Source organism: Dermacentor variabilis, chromosome 11, assembly GCF_050947875.1.
Source record: "Dermacentor variabilis isolate Ectoservices chromosome 11, ASM5094787v1, whole genome shotgun sequence".
In the NCBI taxonomy this organism is placed as follows: domain Eukaryota; kingdom Metazoa; phylum Arthropoda; class Arachnida; order Ixodida; family Ixodidae; genus Dermacentor; species Dermacentor variabilis.
The window spans coordinates 59152116-59165843 of NC_134578.1; the positions used below are offsets into that span (position 1 = coordinate 59152116).

At 50.3% G+C, this 13728-nt stretch overlaps 2 protein-coding genes across 4 annotated transcripts in view; one reads left to right on the forward strand and one right to left on the reverse strand.

Moving 5' to 3' along the window:
• Positions 1-3734, forward strand: part of Tsp (Thrombospondin) — a 46390-nt gene extending 42656 nt beyond the window's left edge. The window contains exons 9-10 of one of the 2 annotated variants that reach the window (XM_075675869.1): positions 2465-2703; positions 3243-3733. In XM_075675869.1, coding sequence (XP_075531984.1) covers positions 2465-2703; positions 3243-3605 — 602 coding nt within the window. In that variant the 3' untranslated portion in view covers positions 3606-3733. Of the gene's footprint in view, positions 1-2464; positions 2704-3242 lie in introns of both variants that reach the window. The other variant, XM_075675868.1, reaches the window with a different exon arrangement.
• Positions 1-13728, reverse strand: part of LOC142564730 (uncharacterized) — a 187778-nt gene that overhangs the window by 97811 nt on the left and 76239 nt on the right. The window lies entirely within an intron of this gene.

Here is a 13728-nt window from a genome sequence, read left to right on the forward strand (position 1 = left end):
TGTTCCGTGCTCACATGCAGTGTGCTCCGGATTGTGGAAACCGCGCGTTTAGTCGTACTGGCTGGAGAAACGGCTGTCGTGGACCCATTGATGTTCAGTAAGAGTTTATGGAGGGGGAAAAAACTGCGCAAAAATTAGGACACGGACACAAGAAAAACAATCTGAACGACGCAGGCGCTTACTGTCAACTTATTTAAAATTTTCCACCAAGAAGCCGTGCCAACTCGGTCACCTGTAAGTCTTGTAACTTTCAATAAGGACTCCGCCTTCTGCTGAAGTCACCAGACTAGTTTATAGACAGGACAGATCCCACTTTGAGGAGAGATAAAACATTGTTATCGAACACCTACAGTCCGGTGCCTAATGTCTTAAGGACGCCATGGTATAGGATACCAAGGTAAAAAAAAATCAGATCAAGTCGTGGCGTTTACCATTCCAAAGCAACACACTGGCTGCGAGGGACTCCGTATATATGGTGCATTGGTGGCTCCGAATTTTTCGACAAAAACTAACTTGCACGTAAACCTAAACGCACGAGCGTTTCTTTTTTTTTTTCCTTCTTTCTTTTCCCTATTCCGCGCTGCGGCCGAGAATCGTATCCGCGACCCTGCGTTCAACAGGTATAAAAAGAAAAGCACGCTGAAGGGCCAGCGTGTCACGTGCAAGAAGTCGCGCTATCACTGGAACCAACGCAGAAGTTGAGGAATGCAATCGATTTCGCTAGTCACTCGTCACTGCTCAAGAGACAGCCCACCCCCCGCCACTTTTCCCTTTCTTTTTTTTTCTTTTTTTTTCTTGTATGAGCTCCCGAAAATGAGGGAGGCAGAGGAGACTGCCCGGCGCCCCCAAGGGCCACCGTGCTATAGATAGAGTTCGCTGCTTGTGCTTCTTTCCTGGTTCTTTTTTCTTTGCTTTTCTTTTTCGGTGCTCCGTAAACACAGCTGCAAGCTCGCTCCTGTTACACAGACCGCTCACTTCCCGGGCACGCAGCGTTTCCCAGCCCCCGAAACTGCTCGCGTCACCGCCTTGAGGGGGTTGCACTTGAAACCTCTCGTCATTCGAGTGGGCTCGCCGAGACGGCATCAGCAGCTGTCGCGGGACTCCAAGCGCCCAACACGTGCAGGCGCGTTACATGTGCCCAAACCGCGACAGATGTGCGCGAACTTCGGACTAGCTTGTCGAGTGTGCAGGTGGTTGCCGAAACCAGCGCGCGGAGTGTGGTGTTTTTTTTTTATTATTTTCTTTAAATGTATAAACAAAACCGAAACACGCAAGAAGTCTGGATATGATGAACTACTATTCGAGAATTATCGAGTCATTTGCCAGAAAGCGGTCGGTTGTAACTAAGCTGGGCGCCAATATTTCATTACGCCAGTGTGACGTCACGGACTTCAAAGTGCTTTTCCGTGCAGAGGCCGACTTTGTCGCAGCAAGTTAAAAGATTTCGAAACTCGTTAGCTTCGGACCTAAGTTTCTCTGGAATGAAATGCAGGCTATATCTTTACCAATGTACAGGATGTCCCAGCTCACGTTAGCCAGGCTGTTCAAAAAGGAAAAAGAAAGATGCAAGAAAAGCACGACGCGAGATACAATTTGAAGACGCGCGGTGTTCGGTTGTCATACCTCTAACGACCGAGCATCATAGCCCTTATAATCGCACCTTGTATCGTGAATTTTAATCTTATCTTTAGCTTGGCTAACGTTAGCTGGGACATACGGTACAAACGAATAACTGGACCCGAGCAGACGCTGTCACAATTAATGATGTCATCAGTGACGTCACCACAGGTCAGTGCTCGCCGCCAATATTTACTTGTGCCTCACCAAGCGTCCTCTCCTGACAGAGTGATCGCTCTACTACTGTAGAAGGGCATATTATTATTATTATTATTATTATTATTATTATTATTATTATTATTATTACTTTTATTATTATTATTATTATTATTATATGCTGCTGGGGCACTTAAATTGGTTGTGTTGTGACCCAATTGCGCAGCCTCCAAGATCGACACACGTTCCAAGCCACATCAAAACATTGCGGGCCGCATATCACTCACTGAAACATTCCACATGTCCTTCCAATCATTCTACACGCTTTCCATATAATTCTTGCGGAATCTATATGGATGCCAGGTGAATCTCTTGTAACTTCCATAATCATCTTACGGAAAAGACAAGGAGTTCACATCGTATGGGAGTGCATACGGGTACGTTTAAGTAGGGCGCGCAGAAGGATCGGCCCACCAAGTCACGAACTTCGACCGCACCATCTTCAGGATCGGCCAGTTCAGTCCGCTAGACAACCGTCCACGCAACGGCGGCGGCGGGGGACACTCAAAGAAACTTCCGCTTAATATGTTTGCTCCCCCCCCCCCCATTTGTAGCGTCATTTTAAAGCTCGCACGACACGAACAAAAGAGGGGGGGACTAATTAAAGAAGAGCGTTCGTGCGGTTGCGCAGGCACCTTCTTCGTGGACACCGAGGTGGACGACGACTACGTGGGCTTCGTGTTCGGCTACCAGGACAACGGCCACTTCTACGCCGTCATGTGGAAGAAGAGCAGCCAGACGTACTGGCAGGCGACGCCGTTCCGGGCCGTGGCCGAGCCCGGCATACAGCTCAAGCTCGTCCACTCGGACACCGGGCCGGGAGAGACGCTCAGGAACGCGCTCTGGCACACCGGGCACACGCCGGGACAGGTACGCGAGCGACGTTATTGTGGACGCGAACCGCGTTCCTTTCCGAGCAGCGAGACGCGGACGCCACGCACTCGGACGTCGTCCCGCCCCGACCTCGAAGAGAGTGTTTTGCCGAGGAACTATGTTATAAGAGAAAAATAAGCTAAGCTGTATTAGTAATTTACCCTGCTAGAATGCTCAGTGCTTACTCTCTCTCCATTTTATGTTTTCTATTCCCCTTTCCCTCACCCCCAGTGTAGGGTAGCAAACCGGGTGCTCTTCTGATTGACCTCCCTGCCTTTTCTGTCCTTGTTCTCTCTCTCTCTCTCTCTCTCTCTAGAATGCTCAAAAAAGTAATAAAAGAGGAGGAAGGGTCGTCGTTTCAGCGCCAAATTTATAACGGAAAGGAATCGGAAGCTTGGTGTTCGCTTTCCCTTCTAGTAATCGACTTACCACGCCGAAACTAACCACAGTGGAGTTTTCAAAGACTACTTCATCGGTTCAACTTCGAGTTCCCTCAATCGTAACAGCATATTTTCGGGGCGACGCGTTCGGCGCAGGTGCGCCTCCTGTGGCGCGACCCCCGCAACGAGGGCTGGAAGGAGAAGGTGGCCTACCGCTGGCTGCTGCTGCACCGACCCGAGCTGGGCCTCATCCGGCTGCGCATCTTCGAGAGCGACCAGATGGTCGCCGACTCCGGAAACATCTACGACTCGGCGCTGCGGGGAGGGCGGCTGGGAGTGTTCTGCTTCTCGCAGGAGGCCATCATCTGGTCGGACCTGGTCTACCGGTGCAACGAGGCGCTGCCGGACGCCGCCTACAGGGACCTGCCGCCCGAGCTGAGGAAGAAGGCGCGCCGGGACAACGTGACACCGTCGCAGGTGCCGCTGGGACCAGTAGTCTTCAACGACAACATGGTCTAGCTTCTCTGCAAGACGGTCGGAGAAGAGTCCTGGAAGAAAAGCCTCGCGCAGTCCATCTCCTCCTCCGCGTTTCCATGCGGCTACACCACGCGGAAGTAATAATAATAAAAACGACTTTTCAAAAACAGTCGTCTACCATGTCACGCTCAATTACGAAGGTTTTCGTTCTAGGTCTCCGAAGCTAGGGCAACGAATTCACCAAGCCCATCGACGAGCACGTGCAGAAGTAGGAATGAAGGAAAAGGGGTTTGTTGGCTTAGTTCCACGGCTCCAGTTAACGGAAGCCCACTCCACGCAGGAGCAAGTTAAACGTCCGAGTTCACGTCAGGACAGTCTGCCTCACTGTCCGAAAAGTATCCGCTTTTGACACCGCCGTCTTCCCTAGGCGAGTCGACTAGGGAATCTGAAGCCTGCCCAGCAGCAAACCACAATCGTCGAATCCGTTGCGATACCACGCCCGTGCTCTCGCACCGCTCCGTGGTCACCCCGCCTCCGAAGCCCGATGGCATGGAATATGCGGCAGGATAGCAACCTGCTAGTCCAAGGTCACTGTCGTTATTAGGTAGCATTTGATGTTAGCTCCCCTCGTCATTAGTTCAGGCTATCAGGTAGTGGTGGGGGTAGTGGCCTTTAGAGGACTCGTCAACCATCGGTGCACACGCTACGTTGACGTCTGGATAGGCGCTGATGGTTGGGTGGGGGTCTGCCTCGGGGAAAACGTCTAATTAACATATTTGTGGTGTTGAGACGTAACACCAGTGCCGGTCCGATCACGCCGCGATCGGGAGGTCGGCCATCTTGTGTAAGGGGACAACCTAACAGCGTGGAACGGTCTAGGTTCCCGTATGCATGTCGTATACGCCCTATTAAAATAAAACCGCAACTTCTTGGAGGTGACACCGCTTGTGTTCCACGAAAGGGCGGTGCGGCAGCATCCTGTCTGCAAGCTGAGCAGTTCCAAGGTGGAGTCAGTCGATTCACCTTCCGCGAACTTGGTCCGGGTCACCAACAAGAGGCAACGGACTCCGGAATCGCGCGCTCTCGCGGCTTACATTACGTGTCACCTACACAGCAACCTTGGCCGCCCGCCAAGGACGCCTTCCCCTTCTGCAACAAAGTCACCGGTAAAAGAACGCGGAGAACCGGCAGCGAGGCCGATGGGACGTCGAGACAAGAAGCGCGCAATGCAACGATGTAACAATGCAACAATGTAACGATAAGAGCACGGCAGGATGGAGTTCCAGCAGGCACAAGGAGGACGCGGTCGCGCATGTTTCAAGTGCATAACGCTAAGGACGCGAATAAAAATTAAAAAAAAGGGGTGAAATGTTCGGGACAAAACACGAGTGAGCGTCGACACGCCTGGATAACGAGACATGATACTTCGGCGAAAGAACAGGAGTTCCAAAGCAACAACAAGAAACGGGCTGCACCGAAACGCCCGCAGAACAGGTCTAGCAGAAGCAGCATGCAAAAGCAAACACACACCACACAAACAAACAAACAAACAAACACACAAATAATGAAAGAGGAAGGAAAAAGTTAACAAAACGGCAACATTGACGAGAACAGAAAAGAAAACGAGCAACAAAAAACGAGACAGAGAGAGAGAGAGAGAGAGAGACAGGGAGGATCACTGTGGCGGAGAGTGACAGCTGAGAAAGAAGAACCACCATGACCGACCTTTATATATGCACGAGAGTGAAAGGCCCATGCATCCGTCAAGAGAGTAGAAAGGGGGGGAAGCTCACATAAACGGCGCTTTTAGCGCTGCACTCAAGACGCGACGACGCGGGACAGGCGCTGGAAAAGACGGGGGTGGAGGGAGACCACCCAGCGGGGCATGCGGTCCGTGTAGCTGCACGAGCGGAAGACGAAGCCGGACGCCGCACGGGAAGTTTCTCTATACGGTTGAGAATTTTTTACACACACACACACACCACTTTTAGAACGCTAACTCGTACGCGTACGAGAGGTCCACACGGTTCTAGTTTTAAGCTCGACACGCCTTCTCGTCTGCCGACAGCTCGGAAGTAGCCACGTTAGCTTCGTGTACGTCGACTCGACAGGAACGAGTCGAGTCAGACGTCCGGTTCACTACAGCCGAGCCTATACTGCGCTTACGCGCACCTTACCAAAGAGGGATGCATGGGCGAGTCAACGCAGCTCTCGCAGGTAAATTCGCCTCCACTTTGCATAGCTCGGTCCGACCCGCTACGAACTCGAAGACTGGAGTTCGGCCCGACAATCCAACTCGACTCACCTTTATTGGGTTCGCGTGATCGTAGGTACAGTAGGGCAATGTAGAAGCAGGAATGAAACTATACGCTGGCTAGCGTTCATATAACTTGTTTGATCAACCTTCGAATTCTGTGCACGTAACTCTGCCTTGCTTCGAGTATAGCCATATTAAAACAGGGTTCGTTCGCTTTCTCTTCTACACCGGAAGCAGTCACCGGTCAGAAAGACAACGCGCTCAGCTGTAGCATATTCAAGAGGCGACGAACCAAAGAATCAGCGACGGCCATGCGCACAGCGGTGTCTTAAGGCGGTCACTCGTACAGAGAGCAGAGAAAGCTCAGTCGTTCAAGACGGTCACAACACAAGCAGGACAAGTTGCCGCCGAAAGATGCATCCGGATGACAGGCGTCATTGCCACAAGTGCCGAATGCTGATTCAAGCAGGTTCGTTCGTAACTCGTTTATTGTTTCACTTATTTGCACTCGCAGACACGTGGTACGAGACGTCGGAACGATGTGGCTGCGCCCACGGCTGCTGTTGCAACTTGACGAAAACCCGCTCGAAAATGGTTGCGCGCGCGGTTATCGGTACGAGACGGCGGGAGGAAGGAAGCGTACGGGCGACCTGCGTCCTCGGAAGCACTGCACGGGAAAAGAACATGCCGAACTGCAAACAGCGCCGGGCGCCAAGCCGCATCGAAGGCGACGCGTTCCTCGAGACCACCGGACCGTCGCAAGGAGCGACGACGTGCGAGGCGACGCGAGAAAAAAAAAGGCTGCTCTCACTCGGCATTCCTGGAAGGCGCGACCCACGCGTAACACTTTCTCGATGCCAGCGCCAACGGCCGTCAAGCAAGACCAGCCACTGAAACGGGATGCCGCGGCCATACCGGAGCTATACTGACTCGAGGGATTAGCCAGAACTGAAATCTGGGGAATTCTGGGGAAGCGACGCAGGGGGCGGCAGAAAGTTAGGTGGGCGGATGAGATTAAGAAGTTTGCAGGAACGACATGGCCACAATTAGTACACGACCGGGGTTGTTGGAGAAGTATGGGAGAGGCCTTTGCCCTGCAGTGGGCGTAACAAGGCTGATGATGATGATGATCAATTCTGGGGTTACGAGGCACGCCGTAACGCTTACCGCGGCACCCCTTCACGTTTACACTCACGGCCATACACTCGCGCACCAGTCACGCTCACCGATAATCACTCGCGTTCGCATCAACGCATATTCACCCTCACTGGCATTCACTCGCCTTCATGCTGACGTCGACTCACATTGCACCCATACTCTCGTCGACTCACACTTACTGCCGCTCAACTCGCGCTTATACTCACACGCTCGTGGGTCTGATAATCACGTGCGAGTACGCCGACCCCACGCGCAAAGGGTCCGATTCGGCCCACTAACTGCCTCTTGATAAAGGACACCTGAACCGCCTCCACAAAAGGTGCGATAAAACGGAGACAGGCGGCGCGGCGATTTCATTGGGCTATTGGACTTAGTTCGGCTGTGTCCCGGTAGGTTAGTCGTACAAGTGGATGGAGGAGGGTGGGAGAGGACGCGTTACGTTAGGATAAGCTAGGTTAGCCTACGGGGAAGTTCAATACAGCGCAAAAAAAGGCACGCTCATGCTTCGATGCAGGAAGCGAAAGCCGCAGGAAGTGGAACACGAGACGTCATGTACTCTGCGCCCCAATCCTGCCCGAACTTTCCTACAATGGAACAAAGCAAAAAAAGTAGTCGCCCTCATTACTGCACCCGCGTTAGAGGAAAGCGTCATTTCCTAACGACTTCCAATTGTCTCGCGCGAAACGAAAACTTGCTGATTTCAGAATCCAGCCCACTTCGCAGGGTCGGCGCTAGCAGTCGACCTGCTACAGCCAATACAATATACACCTAAATTTTTGAACAACAGCTTCGATATAAACCGACAAAACGTTTCTGTACGGTGTCTTCTTAAGCGCCGCAGTGTCAAATCGTGCTCCTCGCGTATGCAAAGCTCCTACGGATTCTTATTCCTTAATACTGCAGCCAGTCGTAACCTCATTGAAGAACAAGCCAACAGGCTCTTGCAAACACTCGTCGAAGATTAGACGACCCGCAAGACGTCGGCTTCGTCCGCGTTTCGCTACGCGAATCGTCGCATTAATTCGCAAGTTGGTTGTTTTCGATGAGATGAGCAATGTTATCAACCTTACGTCGCCGACTTTCTTTTGTGCAACGCCTGACCGTCAAACGACACGACACGCCAAGAAGGGTCTAAAGAGTACATGCAGACGTTCAAAGAGTACATGGAGACGTTCAAAGAGTACATGGAGACGTTCAAAGAGTACATGCAGAGACGTTCAAAGAGTACATGCAGAGACGTTCAAAGAGTACATGGAGACGTTCAAAGAGTACATGGAGACGTTCAAAGAGTACATGCAGAGACGTTCAAAGAGTACATGGAGAGACGTTCAAAGAGTACATGGAGACGTTCAAAGAGTACATGGAGACGTTCAAAGAGTACATGCAGAGACGTTCAAAGAGTACATGCAGAGACGTTCAAAGAGTACATGGAGACGTTCAAAGAGTACATGGAGACGTTCAAAGAGTACATGCAGAGACGTTCAAAGAGTACATGGAGAGACGTTCAAAGAGTACATGGAGACGTTCAAAGAGTACATGGAGACGTTCAAAGAGTACATGCAGAGACGTTCAAAGAGTACATGCAGAGACGTTCAAAGAGTACATGGAGAGACGTTCAAAGAGTACATGGAGACGTTCAAAGAGTACGTGCAGACGTTCAAAGAGTACGTGGAGACGTTCAAGGAGTACATGGAGACGTTCAAAAAGTACTTGGAGACGTTCAAAGAGTACATGGAGACGTTCAAAGAGTACATGCAGAGACGTTCAAAGAGTACATGCAGAGACGTTCAAAGAGTACATGCAGAGACGTTCAAAGAGTACATGGAGACGTTCAAAGAGTACGTGCAGACGTTCAAAGAGTACGTGGAGACGTTCAAGGAGTACATGGAGACGTTCAAAAAGTACTTGGAGACGTTCAAAGAGTACATGCAGAGACGTTCAAAGAGTACATGGAGAGACGTTCAAAGAGTACATGGAGACGTTCAAAGAGTACATGGAGACGTTCAAAGAGTACATGCAGAGACGTTCAAAGAGTACATGCAGAGACGTTCAAAGAGTACATGGAGAGACGTTCAAAGAGTACATGGAGACGTTCAAAGAGTACGTGCAGACGTTCAAAGAGTACGTGGAGACGTTCAAGGAGTACATGGAGACGTTCAAAAAGTACTTGGAGACGTTCAAAGAGTACATGGAGACGTTCAAAGAGTACATGCAGAGACGTTCAAAGAGTACATGCAGAGACGTTCAAAGAGTACATGGAGAGACGTTCAAAGAGTACATGGAGACGTTCAAAGAGTACGTGCAGACGTTCAAAGAGTACGTGGAGACGTTCAAGGAGTACATGGAGACGTTCAAAAAGTACTTGGAGACGTTCAAAGAGTACATGGAGACGTTCAAAGAGTACATGCAGAGACGTTCAAAGAGTACATGCAGAGACGTTCAAAGAGTACGTGGAGACGTTCAAGGAGTACATGCAGACGTTCAAAGAGTACATGGAGACGTTCAAAGAGTACGTGGAGACGTTCAAGGAGTACATGCAGACGTTCAAAGAGTACATGGAGACGTTCAAAGAGTACGTGGAGACGTTCAAAGAGTACGTGGAGACGTTCAAAGAGTACATGGAGAGGTTCAAAGAGTACATGCAGACGTTCAAAGAGTACATGCAGACTTCTAAAGAGTACATGCAGACGTACAAGCACAGGTCGACGAGAAAGTTTAGCGTCGACGCAGCTGTATCGACAAGCAATGAAGTGGGTGCGACGAGAAAAGGTACGAATTGGTACAAACGCGCAAGATTACTGTTTCACGGGCAAAAAAAAGAGAAAGAAAACAATCCACGCGTTCGATCACTTTGCGTAACTCGCGGCGAAGTTTTCGCTGCCCACCCGACTAACCGAATTCGGCCCAACCGACCCGGCCACCAACCGGCCTGAAGAACTCTCAATAACATAAACAACAAAAAAAAAACGACGCGGTCACGTCGCATGCAACACGGATGCTGCGAAGAGCCGAGGCGACGCGGAGCGCGCAGGTTTAATGGGTGGAAGCACACCAGACCCCCCCGTCACGACCGATCCCTCCGCGAAGAGGGGTGGTTGTGGTGTTAGCAGGCGGGCAGGGCCAGCCACATCGCTGCCAAAGACGGACACCTCGGAGGGGGGCCGTGGAAGGTGTAGGGATCTAGAGGTGCGTCCGCGGAGAAGGCATTGAACCCCGTGCCCGCAATCACTACACGACATTCCGCTCGGGCTGTAGCCGCACGAGCAAACTCTGCTAGCCGGACGAGCACTGGACACCAACGAAACGAGAAGAATTCGAGAGAGAAAAAAAAATTAGCTACTCTCACAATGCGTAGCGGGGATAACCGGTGGACCACTGGAGTTACAGAATTGGAATCGGCTGGCGCAAGACTGGGGTAATTGAAAATGGATGGGAGAGATCGTCCTTTAGTGTACATAAACATAGGCTGATGATAATGATGACGATCCTCACAAAACATCGGCGGTTGCGACGGAACTCGCAAATCCTTTTTTTTTTTTAATCCTACAAAGTGCGCAGTTCTGGACCGTTAAACCCCACAGTCAATCTGCCGCTGGTAAGAACGTCCCGGAGAAAGTATCCGGATATTGTTGAAACGTTTTTTACGCTAAATAGCTGACCAAGACCCTACGAGTTAGAACAGCCGGGGCAGAGTGTACGGGGATCGGTTATGGCGGAGTAGAAAGTCGGGAAAAGAATTTCTCAATGTCCGTGGCCTCACATGCACATCGACGACGACTAAGCCTCCCCTGTTATCTTCTAGTTGTCTCAGAACAATGCGTGTTTCTGGTGACAACAGCAAGGACAACCTGTCCTTCGCTTGAAGCGTCGATGAGCACTTCGGCTAAACACTTGACCGACGAAGGCCGCGCGACTAATGCGCAACTGACGGGCGCTTGGTCAAACAGGCTCGCATATCCCTATGACAAGGACAGCTGCCCAGTTACGTACGTCAAATACTGCAGTATTTAGGAGACTGCGCCGCCATGCTTTTGTACTACGTCAAATATCCGAAGCCGCGCAATGTCCCCTTACAATGCTGTTAGGCTTTCTATTTGTTTCTTCACCTTGAAGGAAGTTAGTGGCACGACATCCAGTAACTGCATACCAAACCAATTAGCGCAAGATTCTGTACTCCTGAACTAAAACGAAGCTTGACCCTTTACATATACAAATGATTGAAACGCAACCCTCTCCTGAGACAATGGCTGGATATATTTAAATGAAATGTCTTGCATTTGCGAGAAAAGGTTAAGCTGCAGCAACTGAAGGAAGCAAACTATTGAATGATGGCCTCGCACGTTTCTCCCAAAAATTGTCGGAAATTGTCAAGTTTAAAAAAAAATGAAGGGTATGTTTTAAAAATCTATAACTGTGCGTAAAAGAACGGATATCGCAGCTCCATGGACTGCACATGGTAGAGCGTATGGAGCGGCCCGATTTGATAAGAGTTTCCAGCTTACCTATAATTGTCGATGTTTACGAAGCCTGTGCTTAAAGTCTTACTCACAATGAGTGATATATTTGGGACCGGTTCATAACACATCAGTTTTTGCCCCTTTAAACACCTCAATCAGAACAATTCACGGAATTGTTATATAGATTCATCTTGCCGACTCACAGATTTGTAAAAGTGATTTTTCACATTTCTTAAATGTTCTGATCTTCAACAATTTATCAAATAAAGATAAAAATAGACAACGATGGCCTAAATAAACAATCGCCTCTCTACAGTCCGTAGATACCAGCTTCCTCTAAATGCTAGCTTCTGTTAAATGCGACAACAACCCTCACCACAATAGGCGCGGCGGATAGCGAGCAAAACGATTTCTCAGCTCAGATGTATTTTACACAGGAGCTCCGGCGCTTTAAGTCTCCGTTCGAGGTACAAATGTGACATCCTGACAATAAGCTATGTCTGGTGGAAGTCAGCGCTAGGTTGTTGCACTTGAAGATGTGATGTTACGCAAAAGCGAGGCATACGCAACTGTTCAAGCAGACACCTTAGATTGAGCTATCAGCTAAGAGTCACCTGTGACGCGTCGGCTATGTACTGCTCGAAGTGATGAATTCTGTAACGTAAAGTTCAAACCTGCGGAATTTGCTTCACTGGCCGCACTCTGACCCCGAGGTCTCGACCAAATGCGAGAAAGGCGCGAACGTTGTATTGTCGAAATTGATCGTAGGAGATATAGTGGTCACGAAGAAGCGTCCCGAACGCAGAAATGTGAAGATAGCAAAGCCGAGAGGTGTATACGACTCGCAGGTGTACACTTGGTAGTCGTAGCAGGCATGCAAACACGAAACTAGAGTTAGAGATTCGCTCACGAATGCGCAATATTCGTTATTCTTCCGTGCTGTCACATTCAACTTATTGAAAGTATGCCTAAATGTTCCCAGAGAGGGCGCTAAATCAAGGTGCAGGCGGGGGGCTATACAGGGATAATTATGGCATAGACGTGAACGCCGTAATTGACGGTTGTCTGCGTATCGAATCAAAAGCTTGTGGCTGACAGAAGCTTTAAACGACGAAAACAATAACGAAGATACTATCAAGCACTGCTATTTCCTCAAGTAGGGCGTCCAACATCAATTCGCAGCCCGGGCCATTGTGTTTGGTGAACCGAACAACTGAACAACGATGATATCAACTCGGGCACGGCGGTATAGCCACCAAACCAGCCGAGTCTACGCTACAGCGCTCACACCGTACACAGGTATACGTCTATAATGTCTAGCGCACGAAATGGCGTTGGCCCTTATCCCGGCGCAAAATCGGCTTTCTTTCCCACGACGAAGAGGTCGGTTTGCATCGCCCGCGAACGTTAACTGCCTACAACGCACCCTATGGTCACTCTAATGGCTCGTAATGAGGGTTCCCCAATAACGGTGCACAGACGTCTAAACGACGGCGATCCATGCCGTGCCGAAGGCTGCATGTACACCACATGTCGGCGTGCTATGCCATAGCTCATGCGCGGCACGCGCCAGCGCCCCAGCGGCGAGTTTCCGATCTGCGAGCTGCCGATACTGTAGCGCGCAACAGCCCAAACAAACGCAACAAAAGTAACTATAAACAGAAAGCCAGTTCAGGCGAACGGGAGTGCCCATCGCGGACGCCATCAGGCCACAGCTTCCGGCGACGAAGCAGACGAACTTTTCATTCCCAGCGGAAAACCGGTAGCAGACGACGAAGCCACCCGTGTATACCAAGGAGGCAAGAAAGAGCTACAGCGACCTCGAAGCAACGGCCGCTACCGCCGCTGGGCGTACAAGACAGTTCATCACACTTTAGCAGCAGGGGCGATTAAACGCGACCGGTAGCGGAGCGCAGATTAGGCGGAGATTAGCCCGAGGGCAACGCTAAAAGGCTGGTGCACCGGCAATTCAAAGCAGACGACGCTCCAATCTCAGGGACTGGGCTCGCGTCGTCTGTTCTGCAACTAACGTGAGCAGACGCTGGCCGTGCATGAGCGAAAAGCAGACGACGCAGCAGCCTCGCACGAAGGCACTAAATAACAATAAGATAAAATTAAACATTACAAAAGAAATGCGCGGGTAACGGACGACAACGAATGCTTTTTGGCTTGGCGGAACGGTAAAGCGGGAATAAACGCCTTGAGAAGAGACAATCAAGAGCCCGAGTCGCATATGACGGAAAACAGGAAAACGAAGAAAGACGTCAAACCGGTTTTCTAATCTAAATGTTCT